The following is a 17,591-nucleotide window of genomic DNA, read 5'->3' as shown; positions in this document are numbered from 1 at the left end:
TACACATGCCCTTACTTAGGGTCCATAAAGTGTCTTAGGCCCAAAAAATTTTTAACTTCTTGCATAGTTCAAGCCCACAGCAATATCATATCTCCTCCACTATTTCACTATTACGTGTCAAAAGTGAAACAATAACATGTCACTACTGTAATGTCAGATACTTTCACTTAAATACTTTCAATTTCAAGTGAAACTATACTCTCACATATATACAGGCATATTATAAGACCCAAGTTAAAAACATTCTTCTCTGGTTGACATTAACACCCCCACCCCCAATAGAGGCCTTCATTCCCACATTTTAGAGCTCCATTCTTCAGGAGCAAAATCCTTTTTTTAGGTTCCAGTAGACTGGAATTTTGGAATATGCGCATAAAGATCAATAGTATGGGATACATACATGTGTCATGATTAGAATTTTTTTAGGGTGTGTAAAGAGGGAAAGAACCCTCATGTGCAATTTTGATGAAATTCAAATCATAGGTATTCCAGTTCCTTAAACAAAATATAACAGAAAAGTCTCATTCTTCAATTACATGTAACACGGGCAATGCCGGGTATCTCTGCTAGTCTTATATAAGCCCTGAATACTTACAAATAATCTTTATCCCGTGAGAACGGACATTTGTACTGTTTAGGTGTTGGTTTAAACACCTCTTTGTCGTAATAAAATGGAGATTTCAATTTCTTGGACACTTGTCGCCGTAATTTATGCAACTTCTTTATAGGACCTTCACCTTTTACAACCTGCCAAAGAAAAAAAAGAAAGAAAAAGACAAATTGAAATAACCACAAAAAAAAAATATTTGGCAAAAAACCATTAATCCTTTTTGTTATCAAATTATTTCTGTTGAAATATACAGTCTTTGATTCAGTTAAAGTTTCTAAATAAGGAAGAGTTCAGTAAAATAAGTTCGTTCATTATTAAGTTGATGTTTGGAACATAAATTAATGTGATGTTGTGTCTGGAAAAAGCCCAACATCTCCCTAAAGATCAAGAGCCGTCTTTTCTGCATGCTGGTTTTGCCTGTCCTCCTCCACAGTGCTGATACCTGGACCATCCTCAAACAAGACCTGAACAAGTTTGAGGTGTTCCAAAGGTGGTGTCTTTTGTCAGATCCTTGGAGTCTCTCTACGTGACTGAATCTCAAACAACAACATCCGAGAACAAGGCCAGTAGCAGCAGTCGACCGTTGAAGATCAAGTTCGGCAGTGCAGGCTACAGTGATTTGACATCAGCAGGACGAGCACCAGAAGACTACCACACCAAAGAATCCAGTGCAGCACACCAAAGAAGACATGAGTGAAATAAATTGAGGAAGACCTGAGGTCATAGTGTCTTGACTTTGAGCATGCCAAGACCAGCACCATAGATGGGAAAGTGTGGAATAACATCATCACCAAAGTTCATCATCCAGTGATACCCAGAGCGATGTATTGGTTGAGAAACAGCCTCCCCCTCTGGTCACCAGGTAGAGACTTTACTTACTGCTATGATGTGTATGTACATGCTGGTTGTAAAACAATAATCAATATGGTCGACCAACACTGTCCACTGCCCGTGACAGTTCACACAGTTCTTTATTTATTGAAATCCATTAGTCCACTTTCAGTCAGGTGGGGGTGTACAGGATTCTCCCATAACACTTAACATGAAATTGTAATGGAATGTTATAATTCACATCAGTTTAAAACTGGAAGTTTGTATCATAGGCCTGAGACTAGTCTCTGGTGAGTCTGCAGCAAAAGGACGTATTGGTTGTAGGCATGTCTCTGTGGTTAAGAAGCTTGCCTTGCAAATCTATCGTTCTAGGTTCAATCTCACTGTATAGCACCTTTGACAAATGGTTTCCTATGATAGCCTCAGGTTTATCCATGCCTTGTGAGTGGAGTTTGGTTAACATAAATTCTGTGAAAACACGTGTGTGTGTGTGTGTGTGTGTGTGTGTGTGTGTGTGTGTGTGTGTGTGTGTGTGTGTGTGTGTGTGTGTGTGTGTGTGTGTGTGTGTGTACATGCATTTCTTTCACTGATATAATGAAAAATGTAAATATCATCAGGAAGACTGATGAAACTACTTTTAAATAAGAATATTTTGTATTTTTTCTGCCTAAGATGCACACACGAGCCCTTCTCACACTAATAATACAAGCAAATCATTGGTTTGTAGTTGTTTCCTTCAATATTTTTTTTGCAGAATCTGTATTGATATTATCATTATATTATTATTAAGGCAGTGAGCTGGCAGAATTGTTAACATATCAGGCAAAATGCTTAGCAGCATTTCATCCAACTTTATGTTCGGGCAAGTGTCTTCTACTATAGCCTCGGGCCGACCAAAGCCTTGTGAGTGGATTTGGTAGACAGAAACTGAAAGAAGCCTGTCGTATATATGTATATGTATATATATATATATATATATATATGTGTGTGTGTTTGTGCCCCAACATCGCTTGACAACTGATGCTGATGTGTTTACGTCCCCGTAACTTAGCGGTTCGGCAAAAGAGACCGATAGAATAAGTACTAGGCTTACAAAGAATAAGTCCTGGGGTCAATTTGCTCGACTAAAGGCGGTGCTCCAGCATGGCCGCAGTCAAATGACTGAAACAAGTAAAAGAGTAAAAGAATTCAAATTCTGCTGGGGCTGACTTTGCCTTTCATCCTTTCAGGGTTAATGAAATAAGTACCAGTCGAGCACTGGGGTCAATGTATTGGGTTGGTGCATAATTATTGCGGCTTTTTTCAACAAATTTTATTCAACAAAAACAATAACAATATTTAACAAAAACATCTTTAAATGACGGTTTGACCATCTGCCAAGCAAATGGGAAGCAGTAATTGAAGTAGATGGTGAATATGCCCCGGAATAATCATTTAAAGATGTTTTTGTTACATGTTATTGTTTTTGTTGAATAAAATTTGTTGAAAAAAAGCCGCAATACTTATACACCAACCCAATAGTTGACAAGCTCCCTCCCCACCAAAATTCCAGGCCTTGTGCCTATAGAAGAAAGGATTGTTATCATTTATAATGTAATATATGTGAAGGTATGTGGCTTTGTAGTTATTGTATTTAGCTCACGATTCTAAGGTCATGAATTAGATTCCTGGGGCACATTCTGTCCTTCATCAAGATATTTTATTTCGCACTGCTCCAGCCCACTCAGCTGGCAAAAATGAGTTGCACCTGTAGTTCAATGGGCCAGCCTTGTTAAATTGTGTCATATTGAATCTCCCCGAGGACTAGGGTATGTGTGTCTGTGGAGTGCTCTGCCACCTGCACATTAATTTCATGAACAGGATATTAGGTTGATCAAATCAACTGTAACATTTGTCATAACTGACAGAGTACCTGACCTATATTATGTAACATACTATAACATTATATAACACACACACACACACACAATAAGAATCAGAACAGTGAGAATCAAAACAATGACACACATGTTCATTCTTAAGGCAGGGAGCTGGCAGAAATGTTAGCACACCGGGCGAAATGCTTGGCGGTATTTCATCTGCCGTTACGTTCTGAGTTCAAATTCCGCCGAGGTCGACTTTACATTTCATCCTTTCAGGGTCGATAAATTAAGTACCAGTTACGACTTAATCCCTTTGTCTGTCCTTGTTTGTCCCCTCTATGTTTAGCCCCTTGTAGGCAATAAAGAAATAAGTATTTCATCTCTCTGTATGTTCTGAGTTCAAATTCCGCTGAGGCCGACTTTGCCTTTCATCCTGTCGGGGTAGAGAAATTAAGTACTAGTTGCATACTGGGGTTGATCTAATTGACTGACCCCCTCCCCAAAAATTTCAGGCCTTGTGCCTAGAGTAGAAAAGAATACGTATTCATTCTTAATACATTGCAGCAAATTCAAACATGAATATGCTAATCACTTGTATTTCATTGAGAACAACTTGTCCTTTCAGATGAATGCAGGTTTATAATACACTTGATTCATTAGTGTATGGGGACTTTAGAACTCGTGTTGTTTCGACATTGTTGTGTCACCTCAAGTAAAGCTGACCCTGCCTAATGAATTGAACAAGAGTTGATGACTTTTGTTTATCTGCCAACCAATAAATCATCATAAGCATAGTGAACATTATTGTAATAATAATGTTCACCATGCATATGATGCATAGGTTGCCACCACACTGCAATAAAGACTAGGCCACATATTCTGCCATAACAATGTATCCTGTTTCATTACATGCTTTTGGTGGTTTCCAGTGAAAAGGTTTAAGGTTTTGACCTTATGCTGCAATCAAGAATTCTTTGGTTTCAGCTCTGAGTTCTGTACTTCACAGATAATGTTGTCTTTTGTAGTTGTCTTCTTTTTAAACTTGTGCTCTTATTTCATTAAAAACTGAGAGATCTTTTTTCTGAATTTTCTATCTTTTGCTGTATATTTGTTTTCCATAGTATTTGTTTGGGTTTTGTTTTCATAGTCCTATATGAGTGGATCAGAGGTTATAACCATTTCCCTCTAATAGCTACAGTGTCTGCAGCATATACATACATAATAATTAATTAACTAAGTGATAATGATGTTTCTATCTGTTTTCATTATGTCCATGATAGCCAGGCTTGCAATTTCTTTTTTATTCTTGTTGCTATTTTACCATTGAGTTCTTCAGAGGTACATGGCTGGGGCTTGTTATACACTTTATTTCACACATGCTAGGTCTCTCCTCACAATTTATGTTTACAATGCCGTTATTCTCGAGGCTTGTTTTGTGTACATTATTTGTGTTTTCATTAGGTATTATAATTATTATTTGTGATTTGATTCAGGTTTGTTCTTATTCCCGGTAGAATTTATGTGGGTTACTACCGGAAACCTTAGATAGTGCTTAAAACTCTCCTGATAATCTTTCCTGTCCCTACGAGGCAAACTTTCAGTAGAAGCTCTGGAGGACATTCCATTCCAATCTCCTTCAACCATTTGTCTATATCTTTACTCACAGATCCTAATACACCAAGTAACACAGGTACAACCTTTACAGTTTTCATATTCCAAAATCTTGCAATTTCAAATTTTAAGGAATTGTATTTTTTTAATTTTTCATCTCCTTTCTTTACAATCCTGGAATCAGACTGATATGATGGATCAATTAGTAATCAACTTCACTATTCTTTGTCTAATATTGCTATGTTTGGTTTATTATATTCTAGCTTTTTATCTGTTTGATTATGAAAATCTCCAAAATTCTTGCATTTCTCCAACTCAAGCATTCTTTTAACTCAATGATTAGTGTTGTTGTTGTTGTTATTGTTATTATTATTATTATTATTATATGCTTTCTCATCTATGTCGCACACTCGATTAATATTCACTACTATGCTTTTGATGCACACTACAAGTCTGATATTGTGTCCTATGGTCTAAAGAGGTTACAAGCAAATACTAACATCCATTGATTAAACATATAGAAGAACAACCCTATCACTGAATACTGGACTAAGTTCAGCTGAAATATTATTTTCTGCAACGAACTAGATTACAAGGACAAAGAGACATTACAAGTGTCAAGCAAAGCCAAATGTGTACATGTACACACACACACAATCCAATCATGAAAATTACAATAAATTCAGGACAAGCAGAAGAAAATAAAATTAAATCTCTATACTTTTTATAAACATGTTATTTATAGACACAATTTATTCTGAAACCTAAAAAAAAAATAATAAAATAATAAAAAATAATAAAATAAAATCATAAAATCAAGTTAATTCCAAATAAAAAGTTAATACTTTTATCAAAAACTGATATAAATGAAAAGTTAACTATTAATAATTAATATTTTTAATTAAGTTCACTTATAAATAATTTAATTTCTTTTCATTCATTTAATAAAGATATTTATAAGAAAATCAGTATATTTTAGTGACTATAATATTTAATTATTTTATAACAAAGTCAATCTGCTTGAATTAATTAAGACTGCAATGGAAGAAATTAGTAATGAACTAAATAAACTAAAATAAGTTTTAGTAATGAACTAAAATAAAAAACCATATCATTCAAGTTGATTGAATTTCCACCAATTTCTTAAAACCTGGTCATTTGATCTTAATTTTTCTTTTTTCCCAGTTTCAAAACAAGCATGCATAATGTAGCATCAACCAAATGACTTCAACTTGTCATAAATTTCAGAGTCACAACTGTTATTTTGAAACACTGTTCTAATTTTTGTCCCATAAAATGAACCACATGTTTATTGAGCCAATGAAGGAGCTTTTAATGTAGTCACATGCCTAGCTAGAAATAGCAGTAAAATCTTGTTCAAATCAAATAACACCATTTCAAACAAAGAAGAAAAAAAAGACATGTTGGATAATGTAGTGTTAGTTACATCTAAAAGACATGATGGTCAAAGAAGGAATACATTTGATCAAATCCAAGCTCAGACAAGGTTGCCCTGGGGTTTAACAACAACTATGACCAAAGATGTTACAGCTATGATTTTCATTTTTTTTTTTTTTTTTTTTTTTTTTGTATGTCAATGATGGCACCATCCAGGGTTAGTTACCTCTAAAAAGACATGGTGGTTATGGATGAAATACATGTCAGCTCAGTTAGAGCTCTCAATTTATGGTCTGGCCCTGAGGGATGAATTCTCGATGCACTATACATTTCTGGCGATGATGCTCATGGCAATGATGCTCAGGTCTTCCAGAGATATTCTTCTGCTTTTGAAGCATCCGTGCCACTTGAAATATGGTGTACGACCCATTGCCTTGTCACTGTTAGCTTGCCAAAACATGCTCAATGTCTCTGTAGCAGACTTCCCGAGTTCAATGCAAACTTTCACATTGGCTCTTTGTTCCTGGCCATGACAAAATCACAGACTACAGCACACACACAATCACAAAAACACAAATTTCACAACTTGCAAAGTAAATACAGTGATGTCACTGCACACGCAACCATGTGCTGCCATCTGTTGGTGTGCTACAAAACCAATCCAGGAACTTTTTAATATCACCTTGTACCTCTGATCAAATATGTTACATTTATGCCTTCATGTCTTTTTATATATATCAATGACTACATAGTTCCCTGTGATCTTTTGATAGGGGTGTGATTTGAAGTAAACCTGATTGTATTTCAAGAAGGTTCAGCAACTAACTGTGTAATATCTCCCTCATTAGTAACATGTACAGATAATGATATTGTAACATGAATGGTATAATAACAGAAAGAAGTGTTGTATCTATTTGATAAAATATGTTTTTTGGGGGAGGAAGGGTTTGGTGGATTACTCAGGAGAAAGGGGCTGTGTTTATGACATTCACAGGTCCTCAGATATTGATTTCAAATTTTAGCACAAGACCAGCAATTCAACTGGTACTTACTTTATTGACCCTGAAAGGACGAAAAGTGTAGTCGACCTTGACAGAATCTGAACTCAGAATGTAAAGACAGATGAAATGCTGTTAAGCATTTTGCCTAGCATGCTAACAGTTTTGTCAGTTTGCTGCCTTACAGGCCCTAAAATATTGGTTAATATTAATGTTGATTTCAACCAATCTCTGCTCAGTTTGAACAGTAATAAGTTGACATCTACAGGAAGAACATACACAGTGGGGGAACTCCAAATAACTGATGTTCTGGTGTGAAAGGGATGGACATTATGGTTACTACAGTACTTAGGACAGGGAAGATGTGACATAGTAAAAAACAGGGGAGATGTGACATAGTAAAAAACAGGGGAGAAGAACAGAAGAGAAGAATGTACCACTTGGGTAGAGTTTGGTGAAGGTGATATGCAACAAGATACTTGCAAGGAGTACAGGCTGTTGTAGCAGAGGCAGAAAAAGCAGGAGTTTACTAATGAAAGAAAAAATAAATAAATCCCTTAAATTGATTGAAGTTATGAGATCACAAGTATTTTAGAGAATGGAATAAAATGCATACATAGCAGCATTGTTGTATTCAGGAACAAAGATGGGTCATGAGTGAGGCATTTGATAAAGTGTCTTTTCAAAAAACAGCAGGAGGACACCTAGGAGTCATGACCTAAGTGGGCCTGGCTCTCTTAGAGTGTTGGGTATTAATGGGCTGAATCACCTGCTTGACAGGAATTCTTCTTCCGAAGATTACTCGCCCCATAGTGAATTTCCATTTACTACTCTGCTAAATAAAGATGCATGTTATAAACTCATTATTAATGGTAATCATCATCATCATCATCATTGTCATCGTCATTTAATATCTGCTTTCCTCGCTGGCATGGGATGGACGGTTTGACTGAAAACTGATAAGCCGGGATGTTGTACTAGTCTCCAATCTGATTTGGCAAGGTTTCTACAGCTGGGTGCTGTTCCTAACGCCAATTGAATGATATGACTGGGTACAGCTGTTTCGATGCTGAGGGTTTGGCACAGCTGACTGGGCACTCAACCTATTTTGACAACAGTATATTTTGGTGCTAGAGGCAAACACACATACACATGCATGTGTGTGCAGAAATATAGACATACAAATAGAGAGAAAGAAAGAGAGAGAGAAACATTATACATACATACAAGCATAAATAGATGCTCATACAAATAAAGAGAGAGAGAGAGAGAGTGAGAGAGTAGGAAAAGCATGATAGAAACATCAAAATGTCTGATGTCAAGTAAGTCAGCATCAAATTAGCAACACAAAATAAGTGGCACCAAGATGGCGGTGACAAAATGTCTCATAGCCACATATGTAATCAGAACATGAAATTAGAGTTGATTAATCTGACCCTTCTATCATCATCTACTCCATTCCACACCATTCTTTGACAGGTGCTTAGTGTATCAACCCTGGGGATGATGAAAAAGCTAAGTCAACCTTGGTAAGACTTCTAGTCAGGATCTAAGAGGGACAAAGATAAATGCTGTATAAAATAATCTGCTACTTCACCATTTCTACTCGAGAAGAAGGAAGAAAAGAAGAACTTTATTTCTATCAACCATGCATGGATGAAAGGTGAAGCTGACCTTGGTGAGATTTTGAACTCAAAATGCAATGAGCTATAACAAATACATTTTTTTATGATGCTGTAAGGATTTTGCCAATAATAATAATAATAATAATTTCAAATTCTGGCACAAGGCCAGCAAACTAAAAGGAAGGGTAAAGTCAATTACATCAACCCCAGTGCTCAGCTGGTACTTCTTTTAACCCTTAGCATGTTGTAGGCACATCACGTTGCTGTATGAGTTTTCTCCCTTCTCAACGTGATACAGTGCACCTGCAGTTACAGGGGAGAAAACTCGTATGGTGACATGACGTGCCTAAGCATGCTAAAGGTTAACTGACTATGAAAAGATGAAAGGCAAAATTTACTGCGGCAGTTTCTGAACTCAGAACATAAAGCTAGAAGAAATGTCTGTAAGCATTTTATCCAGCGTACTAATAATTCTGCCAGCTTGGGAGGAGGAGGAGGAGGGGGGGGGGCAAGTTGATCACATCAGCCCTAGTATCTTATTTTATTGATCCTGAAAGGATGAAGGGCAAAGTTGATTTCAGCAGGATTTGAGCTCAGAATGTAAATAGCCGGAAGAAGTTCTGCTAAACATTTTGTCCAATGGGCTAATGATTCTGCCAATGATGATGATAAAGATGATGATGATGATTTCTGACAATAATAATTACAATAATAAGTAATAGTGGTTAGTAGTTAATATTTTTTTTATTTAAATGTATTTATTAATGTCATTCGGAACACACTCACCTCAGCCTACATGCAAAATAAAAAGATAAAAAGACACAAAATATTTAAAAAAAAAAAAACACTCCAGTTGTATCTTCTAAGACAACAAAAAAGCAAAAAATCAAAACTTTCATGAAATAATTTGCATACCACTTGCTCTGTTCCATCTGTATCCAGATAAAACACCTACATAAAAGCAACCTTTTGTTATTGAACTGAATATAAACATTTGGATGAAATGTCTGAACAAAGAGGAATGATGGGAAAAACAACATAACTGAATTTTTAGATAGGTACATGTCAGAAATTTGAAGAAAGGGATTGAATTATTAACTCTTTAACATTAAACTGCCCATATCCAGCTCAAATGTTCTAACTATATTATGTTCAGATCACCTAGATCCAATCTCAAACATTTACCCTATAATGTTATTCTGAAAATAAGCAATCACATCATTGAAATCTCAAAGCAATGAGATAATGCAAGATTAATTTTAAATGATGTGAATGAGTATTACCTTTGACAGAGTAATCTGAATGCTGAAGGGTTAAATCAACCCTAGCATCTGACTGGTACTTTATTTTATCAATCCAAAAAGGATGGAAGGCAAAGTTGATCTTAGAGTGATTTGAAATTTAAGATGTAAAATAGTGTAACTTAATACCAAAGGTATTTTGTCTTATGCTCTACCAATTCTGCTGATCCGATGCCCATAATAATCTTTTCTACTATAGGCACAAGGCCTGAAATTTTGGGGGGATGGGGTTAGTTGATGACATCAACCCCAGTGTTTAACTGGTGCTTATTTTACCAACTCTGAAAGAATATAAGGCAAAGTTGACCTCAGCAGAATTTGAACTCAGAATGTAAAAATGGACGAAATGCTGCAAAGCATTTTGTCTAGCATGCTAATGATCCTGCCAACTCAGTCTTCATTGCCTATAATAAAAATAATGGTTTCAAATTTTGATGCAAGGCCAATAATTTCAGGGAAGTGGGTAAGTCGATTTCATTGATCCCACTGCTCAACAGGGTCACTCTTATCGACCCTGAAAGGATAAAAGGCAAAGTTGACCTTGGCAGAATTTGAACTCAGGACGTGAAGATGGATGAAATGCAGCTAAGCATTTTGCCCAGCACAATAATAGTTCTGCCAGCTCACTGCCTATAATAATGATGATAATTAATTTCTTACATAAATACAAGGCTACAAACTATGTGTGGGAGAACAGTTGATTACATCAAACCCAGTACTTCACTAGTACTTTGTTTTATCCACCCTGGAGGGATGAAAGCCAAAGTTGACTTTGATGGAGTTTGAACTAAGAATGTAAAGAACCAGAACAAATACCACAAAGCATTTTGTCCAACCTCTTAACAATTCTGTCAATCCACCAACCCAGAGAAATGTAAGGATTTCAAATTTTGGTACAAAGCCAGAAATTTTGGGGGAAGGGGTAAGTTGATTACATCAACCCCAGCACTCAACTGCTACTTATTTTATTAACCCCTAATGGGATGAAAGATAAAGTTGGCCTCAGCAGAACTTGAACTCAGAACATAAAGAGAGACAAAATGCCACTAAGCATTTTGCCTGACATGCTAATGATTCTGTGAACTTGCCACCACAAGCTCAGGTAAATGAATAATAACATAAATAATTTCGGTTCATTATTTATAATAATAATAATAATAGTTTCAAATTTGGGAACAAGGCCAGTAATTTCAAAGGAGGTGGTAAGTTGATTACATCAACCCCAATACTTATTTTAATGATCCTGAGAGGATGAAAGGCAAAGTCAACCTCAGCGGAATTTGAACTCAGAACGTAAAGCGTTGGAGGAAATGGCACTAAGCATTTTACCCAATATGCTAATTATTCTGTTAGCTCACTGACTTTATATTAATAATAATAATAATCCTTTCTACTGTAGGTGCAAAGCCTGAAATTTTAAGGAAAGGAGCTTGTTGATTATACTGACATCAGTGCTCTCAAGTGGTACTTATTTTATCAACCCTAAAGGGATGACAGGCAAAGTTGATCTCAGCAGAATTCGAATTCTAAACATAAAGCTGGACAAAATGTTGCTAAGTATTCTGTCCAGTATACTAACAATTCTACCAGCCTGACACCTAAATGATAACAACAAGAATTTTTACTAATTCAGGCATAAAGTTGATAATTTGAGAGGAAGGGGCAAGTCAGTTACATCAAGTCCAGTATTTGACTGGTATTTTATATTACTGACCCTGGAGGGATGAAATGGACAGTTATCCCTGGCAGAATTTGAAGTTAGAACATAATGAGTTGGAAGAAATCTCACAAAGCATTTTTGTCTGATGCTCTAAGAATCCTGCCAATAATTACTGGTTCTTTATTTGCCACAAAGATGATGAATGGGAGACATTACAAAGACAGGTTGCAAAAACAGTGGGAGTTTTATGTAGAGTGAAACAAATAAAAAAACGAATAAACACATGCATCAAAAGGAAAAAAATATAAAATATATAATGTGTATCATCATCATCATCATCATCATCGTTTAACGTCCGCTTTCCATGCTAGCATGGGTTGGACGATGTATATATCTCAAAAGTGGAGCACACACTTAGAACAAAGCATGGCACCCCATGAATATTCAGATGTTCATCAGCACTAAAGCCTTCTCCTTGTTAGGAAATTACATATGAAATTTGAGATAGAAATCAGCCAGGCATACTATGCTTGCCACTTTCAACCACTTTTCAGCAATTTTACAGGAGGGTAGCACTTCACTCTCTGCTCTCACTCATCTTTTCAATAGGACATTGGAAAAAGTTGGTAACATGTTTGGTCAGATAGGAAAATGTTTGTCCTTAGTCCCACACAATCTTGTCCACCAACTACACTAATCCCTTTTGTTCTAGCTACCAGACTGCAAAAAGTCTAAAACTCAGCAGACAGCTAGATTTGTACTATTCATAATAACAGGTGTATGGCATAACCCTACAACTTGGTAAAGTCTGGATACTGAACAAGTGGACACAGAGAATTTTATTGCTCTACATCAGTGGTTCTCAAATATTATTTTTTTTTATCTATGGACCCCTTTGATTCCTATTTCACTTTACTGGAACCCCATAGCCATTTGGTATTGAAATAAAATCCTATTGCATTTTTATAATTGAATATCAGGAATTGTATTAAAAAAATTTCGTAATATTTTGTGTTATGTAGAAGCATAATCAATTTTATTGCACATAAATTCTAACAAAATCTTATGCGGACTCCCAAGGGCTATATAGACCTTGGATGAGAACCACTGCTCTACATGCGTCTCAAACAGGCCATAATGAGTGCACTGCCATGTCTATAAAGTTTATTTTGGATTGTTCTGTGCCACACCACCACGACCACCTCCAACAGCCACCGCCACCACCCAATCTGAAAGTGTATTAGAAGAGTTTATTCAGACTGCCCTCATTGATGCCTAGGCTTGTTCATTGGCTGTTGGTGCTTACACACTCCACCAACCTCAACTTCAGACGCTATTGATATGGACATTCCACTGAGTGCTTTACCGATCTGGGTGCCTGATAATAAATAGTCCAGATGTCACAAGCTCAACGTCAGTCTGAGCTTGACATAAAACTAGAGTGCTTACTTATTAAAGTTTTAGTCACTCTTAAAAAATCTGAATGGTCAAGGCTGGGATAGCCCTGATCATATGTCTGCTTGATCAAGGCTGATTTGAGGTTAATTGCCAATAACCATCCTGCAAGGCATTCGTTGAGAAGAGTCTCTATGTGGTAGAAATATCAGCAAAATTTCCTTCAAATCACATCCTAGTCTTAAAATAAAATGGGAGGGTCATGACCAGAATGTCTTTAACCATAGGTCGGCTCAGTCATAACTGACCTGGGCTAAACACCAACACCCATCACCATCACCACCCTCATCACTATGTAGTAATACTTAATTTGAGCTATAAGGAGTTGCCTCATGTAATTTCAGTTTCTTGGCTTTGGCACAATACAGTGCCAATGATAGGAAGGGAACCATCAATCTCCCAGTTGGTCACTCAATACCCAATTGACTCGGTTACCCATACTGCAGAGGTTATTTAATGAATAATGATATAAAAGAAATGGTGAGAATTATAGATTTCTAGACAACAAAGTGATAAAAATCAATGAAAGATCTATACAGGGGGCAATCAACAAACTATAGAGAAGAGTAGCAAAAGAATTGCAATATAGAAGTCTTTTGAAAGATTCATTGAGAATTTTTAAAAAATAACAGAGACAAAGAAAAACATGTGAAAAATTAAAATAAAAAAGAAATTAATTTAAAAGCACACATGCACATACACATACAACACATAAATACGATAAATAGAAAGACTGAATTCAATCATCTGCCAACCATAAATATATAAAGATATCAGATGCATTATCTATAACATGATATGGCAATTTACATAGGACTGGAGGAAGAATATTGGTGGGGAGGAGGTGTTTAGAACTTATAGCACAAAAAAGTTGTTATATATATTCCTGACCATATATGGCATCATGGTATCACTCTAAATATCTATAGTACTGATAAGTGTAAAAGATTGGACTTTGGTATCATTTTCCTCCTGCAGTGATGTATTTTTAAATAGAGCAGAGATGATGATGATGAACAATTGATGGTGGTAGCAGCTGCAGTAGTAGTGGCACCACCAGTGCAACCATCATCACCATCACCTCCACCTGTCATCGTAATCCTCACCACCACTATCACCTCACCCATCATCATCAATACAACCACCACCACCATCGTTTTTCCCATGCTGGTAAGCATTGGCTGGATTTTCTGAGGCAGTGTTCTATGACTGGATGACTCTCCTACCTTCAGCAAGAGAGACCAATGGAGTAACTATCAGACTGACAAAGAAACAAAAAAAAAAAAGCATAAGTACAAGTGTTGATTTGTTCAACTAAAACCATTCAGACTAGTGCTCCAGCATGGCCACTATCTAATGACTGAAACAAGCAAAAGATAAATGTTATTAAACTTTATACATCACAGTTTGTGACATGTTCACTGACAACACAATGTATCTATTAAGAGGCATCATCATCATCATCATCCAGTGTTTTAAATCCAGGTTTTGTCCCCGTTAACGGGGGTGGCCAGATCTACCTCAATGCCATAGCAACTACCCTCACACCATCACTGACTATATATTGCATCAAGTGAATAAAAGATTCTCTGTGTGGTTGTTCAGTGAGGATGCATGACCTAGTCGTTAGGGTGTTGCACTCATGATCACAAGTGTCTTGCTCAAGAACACAACACATAGCCCGGTCCAGGAATCAAACTCACTACCACATGATTGTGAGCCCGATGCTATAATCAGTGAGCCATGTGCCTTCACATAACAAATAAACAAACAATATATACCATAATGACCAGAAGTTGTGAATATACACAGACATTACATGAATATGGAATGCAAACAATGAAAAGAATAGACAGACTACTTAATGAGGCCCACCTCTTGTGGTGTAGTGGCTTGTATACCTAAATGACACTAAGAGATATGCTAGTGATAGCAAGCTCTTGGTAGGGCCTCCATTGCTGAAGGATAGGGGCCAGACTAGTATGGTAAAGGTGAAAATGGGTTTGCATAGGGCCAACACCCTTACCTAAAAGAGGGCAAAGTTAAAGAACCATCGATGATAATTCAAAACCAACAAGACCTGGGAGAGGACATTCACATTTGATGCCCCAAAGTTAAGAACAGTGAAGAAAAGTTGTCAATGGCCTACACTCCATAGCAGGTGAAGGGCTTAAGTCAAGGAAATTACTCAATGAAACACATTTTAATTCCTTTCAGGGAATGTCTACTTAAAATACTCATTGAGGGTACAAGGATGCATGATAAAACATGTGCAATAGATGATCTATTTCTATTTGAACAAAAATAACAAAACAAATAATAAAAGAAAAAAAATGGTTCTAGATTAAAACTATGAAGATGTTAAATCTATATATTATTTCAGATAAATTTCAAAATAACTCCATAAGTTTAATAAAAGAACATTTCTTCATGCCTCAAACCCATAGACTGGTGAGGCTGAAGCTTATTTCCAGATTTTCAAAGCATATAAGCTCAGGACTCTCCACTGAATAGGTTGCCAGTCCATAGCAGTGTTAAGAGCCATTGGTAATCATTTTCAACAAAGTGTACTGGAGCAATGTGATATGAAGTACCTTGCTTAATGATACAATGCACTGCCAAGCCTGAGAATCAAACCAATGATCTAATCATTATGAGCTCAACATCTTAACCACTAGACCAAATAAGGAAATAGAATTTTTTTTTTAATGAACAAACTAAACCAAGATTTAAACACGATCATATTTTCTAAACATCTGTTCATATTTGCAGACAAAACAAATAAGTTACACAAGATAAGCACTGGTACCATCAAGAACCTTGTACACAATGGTATATCAAATTTCTATGAAAAATAATACAAGGGTGACATTTACAGTGAAACCAATGCAGAAACCACAAATAGCTAGATAACCACAAAGCATAAAATTCATGACAAACTTAAATGACACACCAAGAAAATAAAGAAAAAAGAAAAGAAACTTAAGCCAACTGAAAAGCCACTAAAACAATTTCAAAAACTCACCTAAAAGTAGACTCATTAATCCTTCCAAAAGTGATTTTGGTATAGTTAATGAGATATTAGGGTAAATGCTGACATAAACAGCCTACAAATTTTAATCTGTGGAACAACACTGCATCAGTTATTTCATGTTCTATGATGTCAAAAAGAAAAGGAAATGCAGATTTATCCAATATGCTGTCACTGAGTGTTTTTGTTCCATAAACTAAGCTCTTCTAAAATCTGTCCAATTCACCAGAACATACACAAATATTACACAAAGTGACCTGAAGATGATTATGTATTTACAAAATGTCATAGTCTCCCATTGTATATCCAAACACAATCTAACCATCCACTAAAGCATGTACTTATATAAGCATTAACAAGAGGATGAATGTACTGCTTCCCCAATGAAGCCCCCACAAGGCCACTGTGTGCTACAACGAGGCACTAACATGTATTTCTTCAAAAAATAAAAGGAACGAAGAAGTTACCAACAATTACTACTAACTACCCTAAAAATATGAAGAGAAATATTTTATGGTATAACCCACCATATAACATCAATGTTAGGAGCCAGTGTTGTTTACTCTCCCAAATCAGAAGATACATCATGAGCAACCACAAATTTCCTTAGTTGTTGAACAAGAACATAACAATGAGCTCCATGATACATGTCAAGTGATAAGTAGAGCAACAATGCCAAAATATTACAAAGAGCAAAAGGATCAGACATTTAATTACTGTAATATAGACCTTTACAACCTAAAGAACAAATGCATAGTAAAAAGGTACTGTAATGCATAAACAAGCTGTAAAGGACTCACAAACCACTCCTTCAAAATTCAGCTGCTTCAGTAAAATAGCTCATTTTGTCATCAAAGCCATACTACTTTCAACATATATTTGGAAATAATGAAACAGAGATCACCAATATGACATGAACAATATTAGTTAAGGTACAAATGTACCTTATCTGCAATTTGATAACATTAGCCACCTGCAATCTTAAACAAAAGAAGCCAACTAATTTTCACTTGCTGACAAATACCCAAATTCTTTCTCCGAAATTTCAATGAATGATCACATGGTCACTTGAAAATGCACTTCATTTCATTACTCATCATTATTTCTCATCAAATGAATGAAACAGTAATATTCCTGTTTCACTTTCACATGAATAACTATCTATCAGAGTCTATAGTGTTCTAATGTATTGAGTATATATATATATAT

General features: G+C 36.0%; 1 protein-coding gene across 1 annotated transcript in view; it reads right to left on the bottom strand.

Moving 5' to 3' along the window:
• Positions 1-17,591, bottom strand: part of LOC106874663 (anoctamin-4-like) — a 93,542-nt gene that overhangs the window by 39,161 nt on the left and 36,790 nt on the right. Inside the window, 2 exon segments of the mRNA XM_052973180.1 lie at positions 596-747; positions 9,851-9,886. Coding sequence (XP_052829140.1) covers positions 596-747; positions 9,851-9,886 — 188 coding nt within the window.

The sequence above is a fragment of the Octopus bimaculoides genome, chromosome 15 (genome assembly GCF_001194135.2).
Source record: "Octopus bimaculoides isolate UCB-OBI-ISO-001 chromosome 15, ASM119413v2, whole genome shotgun sequence".
Lineage (NCBI taxonomy): Eukaryota > Metazoa > Mollusca > Cephalopoda > Octopoda > Octopodidae > Octopus > Octopus bimaculoides.
Note: the sequence above shows the minus strand (reverse complement) of the source record. Positions and strands in the feature narration are given on the sequence as shown.